General features: G+C 36.4%; 1 protein-coding gene across 1 annotated transcript in view; it reads right to left on the bottom strand.

Annotated features, from left to right (window-relative positions):
- Nucleotides 1–14,126, bottom strand: part of adgb (androglobin) — a 140,506-nt gene that overhangs the window by 47,459 nt on the left and 78,921 nt on the right. The window contains exons 14-16 of the mRNA XM_088625171.1: nucleotides 13,406–13,448; nucleotides 4,573–4,720; nucleotides 3,029–3,092 (exon numbers count right to left, since the gene is read on the bottom strand). Of these exons, the coding sequence (XP_088481297.1) occupies nucleotides 3,029–3,092; nucleotides 4,573–4,720; nucleotides 13,406–13,448 (255 nt within the window). The remainder of the gene's footprint in view (nucleotides 1–3,028; nucleotides 3,093–4,572; nucleotides 4,721–13,405; nucleotides 13,449–14,126) is intronic.

Genomic DNA, 14,126 nt, shown 5'->3' on the forward strand with positions numbered 1-14,126 from the left:
TCTCACCCATTGAAGTTTGAGCATTCAAGTTTTAATTAAAAAATATTGTTATGGCTGAGAGAGGTACAGTATGGTTAAAGCTAACATTTGCAGTTTTCAGAGCCTAAAAAACAATGAGTAGAAGCCAAGTTGTTTACCAAGCAGTAGATGGGTTGAAAGACAAAGGATCAGAAGGAAACTTCTGTTTTACTCTATTTAATTTGCTTCCTGATAAATCATTATTGTCTTCATCAACACACAGAAAGACAGGATAAAAAACAGGACAAGAGGCAGGGGGGAGGAAAGGAATGGAAGAAAAGAGCAGAGTCATACCGGGCAAGAGGACCATCTTTTAATCAGTCTTGGAGATTTGATTCTGGCTACAGATGCAGCCATTCAAAATGCGCGGGCGATACCGCATTATTTTCCGGTGCGCTTTTTAACCGCTAGTTACCGTAAATTCTCCTATAATACCGCAAGCAAAATAATAGTATCCAGAATTTCCGCAAGGTGGAGCTAATAAAGCTCAACCTCTCATGTTTGAGCTGTCGCCATCAAAGTCTTTAATGAAGATATTACTAATAGAATTAATAATGAATGACCTTGGACAAGCTGTAAACTCAAAGTATTGCCCTGGTCCACATTATTTTTTTCATTGACCGTCTTTGTAAAAGTAACACCACAGCATTTCGCAATCACACATTTGTTTCCAATCATGCAAAGTAGAGTAATTTTTGAGAATCGATTCACCATGCCTTTCACATGCTCATAAAAGAGATTGATTTAGGAACATAAACATATTACCGTATTCAAAATGTACTGTATACAGTATGTATATGTATATTTAATGTCTTAACTGTGCCTGTTAAGTATTGAATATTTATATGGAATTTTACCACTGAAGGGAAATCTTAGTACCTGAGCATAAAAAGAATAGGAGCATACTGTAACGCGTGTGAAGGCCATAAACGATATTAATTTTGGAACTTAAACATACAGTATATGGCTGGTCTCGGTACTTTAAAGAAAACATACACACCAGTATTCCATTTCTCCCTAAACATTTTAAGCATCGAAGTCTTTAACTAACGTGATACCGGAGTCAACAAGCATACTTTTAGAATTTGATTAAAAGGGAATATAAAATGGAATCGCATATCTAAAGAAATTAATAACGATATAATTATATTCATGTTGCAAAAAAACTGCAACGGACATAAAAACTCCCTTGCTTTTAACAGAGCGTTCCATAATTTCTAACTACGAAAATTATTTAAACTGCGACACTTATCATTCAACCAGAGCTCGAAATATCACAAGGATCCTCTAGAGCACAGCAAAGACTGTATTAAAAGAATCGTGTATCTAAAGAAATTAATAAGATATAATTATATTCGTGTACTGCGACAGGGCTGTGTAGGGCTGTTTCACCTCTCTCTTCATGTGACTCTTTTCAAAAGCCATTTAGCAAAGAGGGGATGAGAAGAGTGACAAACTAGTATACTGTACTTTAGATCTTTTTTTCTGAACCGGGGAAAATCTGATCATGTTTCTCTATAACAATAATAAAAAAACATTGCCACACCCGGACTGTTAAACCAACGCATTAGCACGTCAAAGCCCATTAAGGAGCCGGGCGCAATAATTGTTTTGTCCCTTGATTTATTGATCTGCATTAATTACAGAAATCGAGTTCCTGCTCTTTGCAGACGTCCTGCTGTCGCCCACAGAACAGAGGCTGCAGCAGAACCTGGCACTGCTGGAGCAGCACTGTCAGACCTGAGCGCTGACAGTCAATCTGGACAAGACCAGAGTTATGGTTTTCTAGAAAAAAAGTCAGACCTCCTTAGTCTTCCTGAAATTGTCGGATTATGAGCGAATAAAAGCATCTTATTAAAAACACGTTTGCGTTTGTTTGGGAGCTATATTATGTGTTTTTCATATGTAAAATATAATGATGTGTTCCCGCTTACACATCGTATGACTTTAAAAGCTAGAAAAACAGGTTTCGATTCACATTATCTGGTGAGCCTTGTTTTGTCAAAGGACAGCACAAAAAAAACAGACAATACACAGGGGGGGAGGGCAAGCGAGAGGGAGAGTTTTTTACCCTCTGTCAAAAAAAAACAAATCACCCGGGGCAGAGACTCTGGGGGGATCATTGTGTGGTACAGAACAGAGCTCAGTCAATTCAAACAAGTTCAGCGCTGATTCAGTTTAAAAAAAACGCAACGGACATAAAAACTCTCTTGCTTTTAACAGAGCGTTTCATAATTTCCAACTACGAAATTTATTTAACACCTTAAGGACAGCACATACAAGGGTTAATTGTACCTCCGGTACGTGTCTGTACCGCGCACTTTGAATGGCTGCATCTGTAAGTAGTCTGAACCTTGTTTTTTTAGCATCTTTTCTGCTTTTAAAGGAAATTTGGATTTATGAATCTCTGAATTCTGATCCTTTATTGCTGAATCCTCAGTCTAAAGATGTTCTCTCCTAATTTAGGGACGCCGTTTTAGAGATAGAGTTCCATTTACTTTTGGGCAATCAAGGGTGTGAAGAAGGAAGATTTAGCCCTGAGTCATATTCTCCCAATTTTGGACACAGGGTTAGCATACTGGGTTTCAGGGATGGTAAAATACTATTCCTGAAATTCCTTTTTTTTTGTAAATAGCATTATATTTAACATTGTATGTGTGTGATATTTTGTCCTTTAGTTTGTGTTATTTTAATAAATGTGTTTGACCAGAGCTGTGCCAGAGAATAAAGAACTCAGATGTCTCAACTTCAACAGCTTGGCATTTGGTATTTAATTATTTACTTTAATTATTTTATATCCCACTCTATTTTCTTTCTAACCCCTATTTATAACAATGTTAACTATTAAAAATCTTTATGATGTGTATACATCATTTGTAATTCAGCAAAATGGGACATCATTGGAAAGGATTGAATACTTTTGCAAGGCACTGTATTTTTAGAATACTGAAGTCAAATTGTATTTACAGATCTGTATCAAACTCAAATCTCTAAATGGAAAAATAAATACCTTAAAGTCAGACTTCTGGAATTGATTTGCATATGTGTTTGGTTTATGAAAAACCAATAATGTCCTAAAATATAAAGAAAAAACAAGTTAGTATAATTAATTTACATTTTATACACCAGATACAATTCCAAATTGCTACAGTACAGTATTTTAATTCAGTTAGCCAACATCTATTACGTTTGCCCACAGGAGAAAACAAAAATCCTCATGTTCAAAGTTGAGAGTAATTATTATGTACATAAAGTACTATTTAGCTACTATATTTGAAATCAAGATGGGGAGGTGAATTATCACAGCAGAACTAAGAAACTAAATAACTGATTTTGTTATAAACAGACAATGGTTTTGTATCTTCCTTATAAAATGCTTAAGATACATTTTTTTCTAGATTTTTTGTGGATGAACATTATTGTTACAATTTCACATATGGATAAGCTTGCATCTCTGCTTACATCTCTGTTGCTTCCCTGGAGGATTTAAGTACCTAGGCATTTTGAACATAGGGCCCTAAAACGTAAAAGATGAAGCTTATCTGAAATGACAAAACAATGGACGAAATAAAAGGCAATGACATGTCATATATGAAATTTCTTAAAATTTGGCTAGCTGTTACAGTTAACTGTTAAAAATATTTAAACATTTTTTTTCAGACGTAAGTGATTTTGGGTGTGTGCCATTTAGATACTGTACCAATCAACAAATAATGTAAGAGGCAAAATTTCAAATGCATTGTCATGGGCCTTTTATGCTATTTAAATCTGAGCTCTCAGTTATGTACAGTAATTGAAAACTAATTGAATAATAGCAGTGAATTAAACATTAAGTTTTATCAGTTATGTACGTATTGGAGGTTTCTTTTAAATATTTAATCTTGAAAATTTTAACTTGAAATATTCAACTTTTAAGTAGAAGAAAATGTTGAAATGTTCAAATTAATCAACTTATCATTTTAATTAATTAATTGTCCATGTAAATTACAAAGAGCTTGGCTAAAACAAAAACCATCTGGTGCTACGGTAGCACAGTGAAATTTGGAATTTATACTCCATTCTAGTCAATACTCACCAGTACTCCATCACTTTGACATAATGGAGTATACAACTAAGTCCTAAGCATTCCTGACATCACTTCTTCACAATTCTTATTATGTATAAATACAGTATTAAACAGTATTATATTTTCCTTGCATTTGCCTTTTGTATCCCTCCTCCACTCCATCTCCACCTTTGCAGATCTATTAAAACCCCCAATGCAATAGGAAAAAAATACATTCAATAGAATGAGCCAGAAATTGGATAATGTGAGTTGCTTAAAACTATTTAACTACAATCATAATCGTAGTGCACAGAACATTGTCATATTTGTAATAAAAATATGTCCAGAAAACACATTGCCTTTCTTTGGAGGTATAAATAAATCTGGGGGGGGAGCAGTGTATGTAGTGTCCTTAATGATTTTGTTCATAAACATCTCACACAAAACTAATCATGTAGTGAGGTTAGTATTAAAATTACTAAGTCAAGGCCCAGAAAGGCAAGTCTTACTGGAAGCACTTGAAGAAGTCCTCAAAGTCAATCCATGTTTCTTGAAGGACAGGTTTCTCTGATACAATTTCTTCTTGTGATCTGAGCATTCCATGGCTAGAATCTGTGGTGTGTTCTGTCACATGAGCTGCATTAGAGGTCTTGTGATCTGTGTAACATGTACACAGCAGTTTAGTGAAAAATAAAAAATAAAGAAAACCTCCTAAAAGAAGTTTTTAAAACCCTGCATTTAAAATGAAATAGTTTTCACTAATAGTTTTCACTATTTCAAAGAGAGTGACCGAGGAACTTCTGGAATCCCCACTTCCGGAAGTGATTCCTGCTCTGTCTACTAAAACCAATATTATAGCCGAGTATGAACTGCACTTTTTGAGGGCCAACCTGTGACGGAGCAACATTCTATACAGAGGGATTAATTATCTTTGTTATTACTAAGCAGTAAAGAAACTGAGCTCTGGACCTTTAATCGACTTAAGCTTGTAAAGACCTTAACCTAATGAATAAACATAAATCTTTAAACATTTTATGAAATAGTGCGAGGAAAAAATGAAATGTGTGAGGCACTTGAAACATAAATCTACAGACTAAGGAATGGTTGGAATTAACCATTTTATAGATGTTCCAGCACTTTCATTAGACATGTACTGTACCTGTATATAATACATTTTACAAGTTCCAAAATATAATGAACCAACTCTCAACAAATATTTTTCTGTGTAAAATGAGTTTCAGAAATGTACTTGTTTTAGTGTGGTTATTTCATACTATCCAAACTACCATGTTGGGGGACAAACTTGTATATATCCAAGCAAGCAAACTTTACTGTTGGTGCTACACAAGCCAATGTTTTTTTCTTACTAATGTATATCACTGATATTTTTCTGCCTATTCTACAGCCAGAGACACAACCCTTATGCTTTAAACTTCCCTTTGAGACATGATGTCACAAGTTAGCAATGAGAGGCAATTATGTCACAAAATGCTGTTAATAAAGCTTTTTTCATGGAAAATCTTCAAAAAATAATACATATAAAGCACAAAAAATATAAACAAAGAGTAGATCAAATTAATTCAGAAATTTCATTGCAAAGACAATTTTAAAGTCCAGGATAAGGAACAGATAAGAGCCTGGCATCATGGGACTCAAAGTTACATGACGTTACATTAATGTGAGGATAAGACAAGCCATTCAATGTCTTGAAAGTGAAACATAAGGGTTTAAATCAGCATGATACTAAACAGAATGCCAATACTATGATAAGGAGTAATACAAACATCAGATTGTGTTCTAGTAAAGACTATTGCTGTTCACCTTTGAACATATTGAAGTTTTTTTTTCCAGAAATCCCAGAAAGCAGATCATTATAGTAATTAGGTCTGGATGACCCATTGTGTCTGTATCAGACACTGACAGAACAGGACACTAATGGGAACTTTCCTAAAGAAAGATATTCCATTCATGAGGTTTATCCTTTGGTAGAAATATCTCCTTGCATTTTCAGTGAAGCGGAAACATGTTGCTCTGGGAAAAGAATGTATTACAATCCTACCAGAACAATTATGGAATGTGGTTTACATAATGCTATTTGTAGGTGTAACAAGGTTCCTTTCCAGACGTTGGTAATATGGACCTGTGTTGATCACTGACTCATTTGACACATCTTATGGAATTGGTTCATGTGGGTAGCTGCGTCAGCATGTGTAGTCTACAAAGGAACAAGTAATAGGTTTATTCCATGCTGAAAACAGAAGAGAGAAAACACAACGTTTGAGCTCACACCTGAAGAAGGCTCCACTGCCGAAACGTTGTGTTTTCTTTCTTCTCTTTTCAGCATGGAATAAACCTATTACTTGTTCCTTTACATCTTATGGAAGATAGAAAGTCAACGATAGGGTCTCTTGGAAATAATTATTCTTCTTCAAAAGCAGTTGATATCGTAAAAGAAAAACGTTTTTCTCCCCTTAGGAGGAAGACGAAAAAAAATGTGTGCTTTAGCTATAGTGTTTGGTGAGGCTCTGCAATGTTCACTGAACATCCGCGTTAGCATTTCATATATTGTAGTTGTGTCAATTAAGGGGAGCAGCTGCCAGCAATTATATTATTATAGCATGATCACGCAGCTGTCAGGGAGACGGTGACTGAGCCAAATTATTTGCCTTGGTATGCTCTCAAGTGGGGATCAGCAGACTTTAGGCATGGAAAAATGTTCGCTCTGTCACATAGGAAAAACCACAGATCTCATTGTCCAACTGTCATATTTAAATCAAAACATCAGTTATTTCATGGTCATTATTTTCCATAACACTTTCAATACTTTTCTAATTCTAATACCTAATTCTTTCTCAGAGAATGTGTATTGATACTGTATATTCCAATAATTGTAACAATTTTGAAGATTATAATCACAAATAATGATTTTAGTATGAAGGCCAAACAACAGTCTACAATCTTCACACTGAAAGGTTTATCTGAAATAAAATTCCTACAGCATATAAGTAGTTTCTAGCCCTGGTCATGGGAATCTACACACCTTCCAGTTTTCATTCCAGGCAAGATCTTTACTTTATTGAATCCATAACTGAACTAAGAACTTTCCTGGTTGGAACTGCTGCAAATTTGTTTTGTTTTATTAAAACAAATGAAGATCTAAAGATAGTTATGGAATGCAATAACTAAAAGGTAATGGCATCTAATTAATCTTATTACATCAAATGAAGATTTAAATATGTAACTAAAAGCTCAGCTGGAATGTAAACTGGTGGATGTGTGGGTCTCCAGATCCAGAGTTGGGCACCTCTGCCTTATATCTCTCTTGTAAACATCCATCCTTTTTCTAACCCCTTTGTCTAATACAGGGTTGCAGGGGATTTCTGGAATTTCCAGAAAGTAACGGGAACAAGAGAGAATAAACACTGGATGGGACACCAGGCCATCACAAATATACACACACTTACACCAGGACCAATTTCTCCCAGAAGCCATTTTACCTACCAGTCTCTTTTTGGACTTTGGGAGGAAATTGCAGCACCTGGTGAAAACCCATGCAAAAATGGGGAGAACATACACACTCCACACAGAGAGCACTGCAGGAATTGATTCCAGGGCCCCAGCATGGCAAGAACAAAATGCTAACCCTTACACTATGGTGACAAGAAGAGAGTCTGTAACAAGCCCCATCTAGGAAAGGAGATTGTAGCTGAGAAGTTTAAATTCCATGGAGTGAAACAGGGCAGTAGCAAAGAGGCACATAAAAGTCTTAGTTCTGAAACCTTAATATCCAGAAAACCAAAAAGAAGAGTGTAACCCATACTTACATACGTACTGTACTTAGTCGCACCTAAAGCATAATTCATGCTGATGATAGGAGTCAGGTGGCATATGGTGTGAGGGTTGTGAGAAGTGCGTAAGTCCATTAAGGCTGGTAATAAAATGGGTAACACCTCATACATCAGCGATGTATTGTATAATTAGGGCATAATATGGGCTGGGAGAGGAGAGGGTACAATGAGGCAGTTAACTCAAAGTTAACTAAGGAGTATCTTTACTCATTATGCTTGATATAGCAGTAGTGAAAATCAATAAGACAAAGAGAGTCATCACCCACTGGCCCATAAAAAGCAGGACTGATGTTTCTTTTCCCCTGTTAGGGTATTTGGATAAATGCCATTCTTGAATTTCTTAATAAATATAACAGGAAAGTGACTCTGAGCTAAAATTTCCATTTATTCCTATTTCTTTGTGTTCATTATTTGGTTGACACTCCGATTTCCTAACATTTGCTTGAAATAATGTTTCTACACAGACTTTGAAATTTAATTGGCACTGGGGTACCTACATTGTAACATTGGACTATGTAACACTGTAGGTTACATTTTAAATATGCAATTAATTGCATTTTGATGCACTATGCAAGTGTCTTATTTTCCACTATCATAAGTATTACAAGGACTACTCCTTTCTCTTTTTCAACTTGGAGAAACAAAGGAATTTCTAGATTTTTAATAAGGATGGTCTTCAAATATTCTAGAACTTGCAATCACATTGTAAGTTTACTTTTTTCTTTTTATGACATTTTAAATGTGTGTCTGTGATGTCCCCTGGAGTGTAAGACTATACAAATGAATGTTAAATTGCTCTAAGGGGCAAAACGATTAGGCTTCTTCTAGTCTTCATGACTTCATGCAAACCCTTAGCAGTGTTTTTTTTTTTAAACTGGGAATGGAATGTTGCTGTTAAAGGTTTTTCTTAGGACAACATCAAGCTACCAAAATCCTTCCTCACTGAATAATCTACAGTACTTATAGTGCCTTGTGAAATCATTCAGATCTTTCAATAGTGTCCTATTTTGTGAAATTATAAAATGATGCATACACAACTTAATATTTCATTCATAATCTGAATACTCAAACCTGAAAAATTCTAACGGTAAGATAAGTTACAGTAAATGTCAGCAAAAACTAAAGAAAAAAATTAGAATATGCTCACTGTATATGTATTCATACATGTGAACTCAATATTTGGTTAAATTGCCTTTAGCATTAATTACAGGCACACGTCTTTAAGGGTAAGTCTTAGTGTTTCCCATTCTTCTTTGGAAATCGTCAAGTTCTCTCAGGCTACTTGGGGATCACTTATGAACAGCAGTTTTCAAGTCTTTCTACAGATTCTCAATAGGATTACAATTAGGACTTTGACTGAGCCACTCAAGGGCATTTGCTTTCTTATTCATAAGTCACCCCAGTGTAGCTTTGGCCTTGTGCTTTCGATCATTATCACGCTGAAAGGTGATTTTTTGTCCACGTTTTAGGCCTGAAGCACCTTTTCCTCTAAGATTTTTAAAAAAGACATTTTTTTGCCCCATCACCTATTGTATGTAACAGACGTAATGCTTAGCATTTAAACCAAAAAATTCCAGTATTGTCTTGTTTGACCACATTACCTGCCACATTTGCAGTATCAATTAGGTGCTTTGTTGCAAATACCATTCAGAAGTTGAGATGTTTATTTTCCCTTTCCAAGCAGCCCTGTGGAATTACGGAAGTGATGGGCATTTTGTTGACGCATGGACATTTTCTCCCACATTAGCCACTGACCTCTGTAACTCTGTTGCTCTTGGCTTCATGGTGGGCTCCCTAACCAGCTTCCTCCTTGACCAGATATTCAGTTTGGAGGGACAGCCTAAGCTAGACAGTGTCTGGGTGAGTTCTAGTACTTAATGATTGAAAATAGATATTAAGGGTATTTTAATGCTTTTATACCTGTTTCCTTATCTATACCTTTATACAGCTTTATCCATGAGTTGTTTTGAAAGCTCTATATTCTTCTTGGTTGAATTTTTGCTTGAAATTAACTTTTTACTTGAGGGATCCTATCAAGATAGATGTATTTATTCTGCAATTATGTGAACCACTGTTATTGCACAGATATAGAGGCCGCCCAACTAATTCTATAGCTTGTTAATGTAACGAACAGTTCTTTCCGGACCCTATGCGGACGACACAATCCGACGAAGTGGGGAAACACTGGAGAAACGTCATGCAGGAATACGGGGCTGAAGACAGGGGGGCGTGTCCAAGGTGCGCTGGTGCACGGGGGAGGTGTGGCCGAGGCGAAAAATCCAAAAGAGTAGTCCTTAGAGAGTATCCAAAACACATGGGAAAGTCCAAAACCAGGAGATCCATCAAAACCAGGAATTAAAACCGGAGGCCGGGTCGGAACCGGCGGACAAGGAACAGGAACGGGAACGGGAACAGAGATTAAAACCTTAACGGGACCAGGCGCTTCCAGGTCCCGGACTCGCAGGATAAGGAAATCAGATGCAGAGCCCGGATAAGCGTCAGCGCCTGGCTTTTAAGGTGGGCTGGGAATAGGAAACAGGTGCACAGCATAAAGTCTCAAGTGAAAGGGCTGGAGCACCCTTAAGGAGGGGGGACTATAATCGTGACAGTTAAGGTAATTTTGTGCACCTAAATTAATTTAGTGGGAGAACAAAGTGCTGGGAGAGAGGAGGGGTGAGAGAGCAGGGGACAGAAATAGAGGACAATCAAGAGGTGTGAAGTCAGAATAGGTATAGAGAGGTGTGAAATGAAACTTCCAATGAATGGAGAAAATTTAGAAGAAGAGTAGTCTGTCGTTAAGAGAAGGGGGAAGGTGCGATCCTAGCTGTAGGATAATTTTGGTTTCTGTCCCCTGCTCCCGCCTCTCGCTCCTCCTCTCTCCCAGCCTTTGTTCTCCCGCTACATTATCTTTGCTTACTGCCTTGTCTTTCTCACACCTGAAGAAGGCCAAAATTTTGTGTTTTCTTTCTTCTTTTTTTCAGCATGGAATAAACCTATTACTTGTTCCTTTGCAGCCTACGCATGCTGATGCAGCTACCCACCTGACCTATATATAAATGTGTAGCGGCAATGCTTGTTAATAAGACGGAATAAGGTGTTGCTGTGCTTTCCCAAATGAGGCCCCATCTCTCTCTTCATCTCTGTGGTAACCCAGATGGGATGCCCATGGAACTTTCAGCCAATGAATGAGCTGAAGTTCCTCCAGGTAAAAACAGGCAACAGAGAGCCTGGAGAAGGAGGACAATTCTAAAGACTTTCTAAAGAAGAATCTCTAAGGAGAATTCCAGGGGTGCGAGACAATTCCAGGGCAGGACGGCCCAGGAGCAGAAGGCTCCCAAGGGCAGGACATTCTCACAGCGCCTCCTGACCATCCTGAGACTCAGCCCGGACAACCACGGAACGGCCAGTGTGTCCGAGTGCCAGAACTTTCCTTTGTTCTAAGAGTCTAGAGTGGAGGTTGCCAGAGAGTAACCAGCAGCAGGCCTCGTGAACAGGTCGGAACTGTGGACAGCTGAATCACTATTCAGATCTAGTGCTTCATCAGGAATGAAACAGTCCTCTTCCTGACTTGCAAGGACCCACAGTCATCTTTTCTCCTGTGCACGAACTCTTGCTAGTTCAGCCAAAACTAACTAGCCGGTCAGTGAGCATCAGCAGCGCACCGTCGCAAGCCGCACAGCACAGCCTGGCACCTAGCCAGACAGCGCGGATTGGACAGCAACAAGCCTGCAACTGCTTCTTTGTGCCTGCAGGAGATCTGAATCCCCAGAGATTGGATGAGTATTCAACTTCAATACATTACAGCTTGAGAATTCAATTGTTATCCCAACCAGTTGATATCAATTTAATTCCTAAAAGTTATGTACCTGTTTTGAGTATCTAATGTAGAAGTTGTAACCAAGTTCAATTACGAAATGGTCTAAATGAATGATATACTGAACGTATGTCCTCTTGATATATGTAACTCTTCGTAACTGACTGAATATATATCTTTTGTATTCTGATAACCCTCACGATAAGATCTGTTAGGTTTACATGCATATTCTATGTATTAATAAATGTATCCTCGTGTATTAGTACCTGTGTGTGTGCGTTGTTTGAGTTATATCGCATGGTTGGATTCTAAAGCCATTAAAAGAATCATTTTGTGATTTACTGCTACAATTAATAATTGTCCCAGTAAATGCCCAAACCCTACAGAACTGGTGCCTCGTGAGAGCACACTACAAATGTATATACATATATACTGTACATTAAATTAACATTAAAAAGATATCATTTCAGAGACCAATACAAAAAACATGTTAAAAAGGAATAAAACATTTAACTTTTTTCCCCTAACAAGTCAGTATTGATTCTGTTGGTAGTTTGTATGACTTCTATCCCAATAAAGGCCACTTACCACAATCATATTGTTTTATGAATTACATTAAATGCAAATAAGCATCTGTCATAATAATACACCTATCAAACTATTTATAAATTGGGAAAACGTACAGCAAGATGTTAATTGTCTTTAGCACCATGGTAAAACAGTCTTTTGGTTTCATGATGAACACAAATATTACAGATCTACTTAAAAGACAAAAACAAAATGAAGATTAGCTTCTTCAGAATTTAATCCGTAATTTATGTTACACTAGTGTTGGCTGCTGTGCTCTTTCCTTAGTTCCTTAGAATGTTCTAACTGAACCCTTTCACTTTCACGGATGAATGAAGTTCAATGTCATTAAAAACTGCAAAACTAAATTACCTGTTAGAAGCACGTGTAGCAGAAATTATAACTGCAAGTCTTTTTGGACCAGTTTCTACTAACCTTGTTCGTTGTGATTGTGCATTTTCACACATTCTTCGTTGCAAACGTGCTCTGACATTTTTAAAACATGCTACAGTTTTTCTGTTGAGTTCAGGAAAGTAAAGACATTTACTCTCTTCTCGTTAAGTCTCTTCCCTGTAGCTTTGGCTTTGTGCTTTGGTTCTTTGTCTTACAGAAAGGTGAATTTTCATCACAGTCTTTAGTTGTTCATTAAATCAAAGCAGGTTATCCTGATTTGCCACTACTCCATATTCCCTTTCATTTTGACAGTCCATACTAATGAGAAGCAGGTCCGTGCAATAATGCTGTCCCCATAGCATGACAGTGGGGATGTTATTGACTCTGCTGTGTTGGAATTGCGTCAACATTTTGATTTTTCTTGACGGTTTTTGCTGAAATTTAATTATTTTCACAAAATATAGTGTTTGAGCATTTGTTTTTATCAAATATATTTATTTATTCAACAAAATAGGAAACATTTATAATGCTAATAATGAGTCATTTTATTTAGAATATACAAGTCAAAGTATGCTGAAACAAAGATTTTGCTGACATAACATTGATAAAAAGCTGTGATTTTTTTCAGTCTGCTTTCAAAAACAATTGTAGTAAAAGTATGAAAAAAGTATGAATATCATTGTATCAGATGCAAAGGTAATTGAATTCAAGACCACTTACTGTTGATGGAACTGTCTTCTTCCCTTTTGTCATCAGCTGGTACCTACAGTAGGAAAAAGCAGGACTTGTAAATAAAACTGAAAAAGGTCAAGCAAAATGCTGAGTGTTTAGAAACCTTTGAATTAATTGCTTAATATAAGCAGATCAAAACAACAAAAAAGATGTAATTGTACTGTATGTGCTATGCCTTGAAAGTATAATTCAATTCAATTTTTTTAATCATGGGAGAACTGCAAGCTTCTGTGTGCTAAGAACAATGGAGATGAGTATAGTTCAGACAGAATAAAAACTCATTGTTGATTTAAAGAAACTATAAATATTTCATGTAAATATTATACAGTATATTGCATTCATACATACACAATGGGATATGTGTAAGCATGAAACCGATTTTAAAATATTCCATTATGTTTGTTAGGTTTTTAAAATGTTAATTTTACACATGATATAAATCTGATTTATATATACTTTTGTTTTATTTTTACAGCTCCCTCTGGGTTTAGCACTCTGCAACTTCTTTTCTAATTCTTTATGTCTCTCTAATTCTGTTCTACCAGAGTACTAGGTAAAGCATTTAATGATCAAAGATCAAAACACATAGAATAGCCTTGATCACACTTGACAATGCTTGAATATTTCAAATATTGTACACATAACATGTCTTGTTATTGAAATTTTATGTAACTATATATGTACAGTAGAAGTATTATATACTGTTTAA

The sequence above is a fragment of the Lepisosteus platostomus genome, chromosome 3 (assembly GCF_059453375.1).
Source record: "Lepisosteus platostomus isolate fLepPlt1 chromosome 3, fLepPlt1.hap1, whole genome shotgun sequence".
NCBI lineage: Eukaryota > Metazoa > Chordata > Actinopteri > Semionotiformes > Lepisosteidae > Lepisosteus > Lepisosteus platostomus.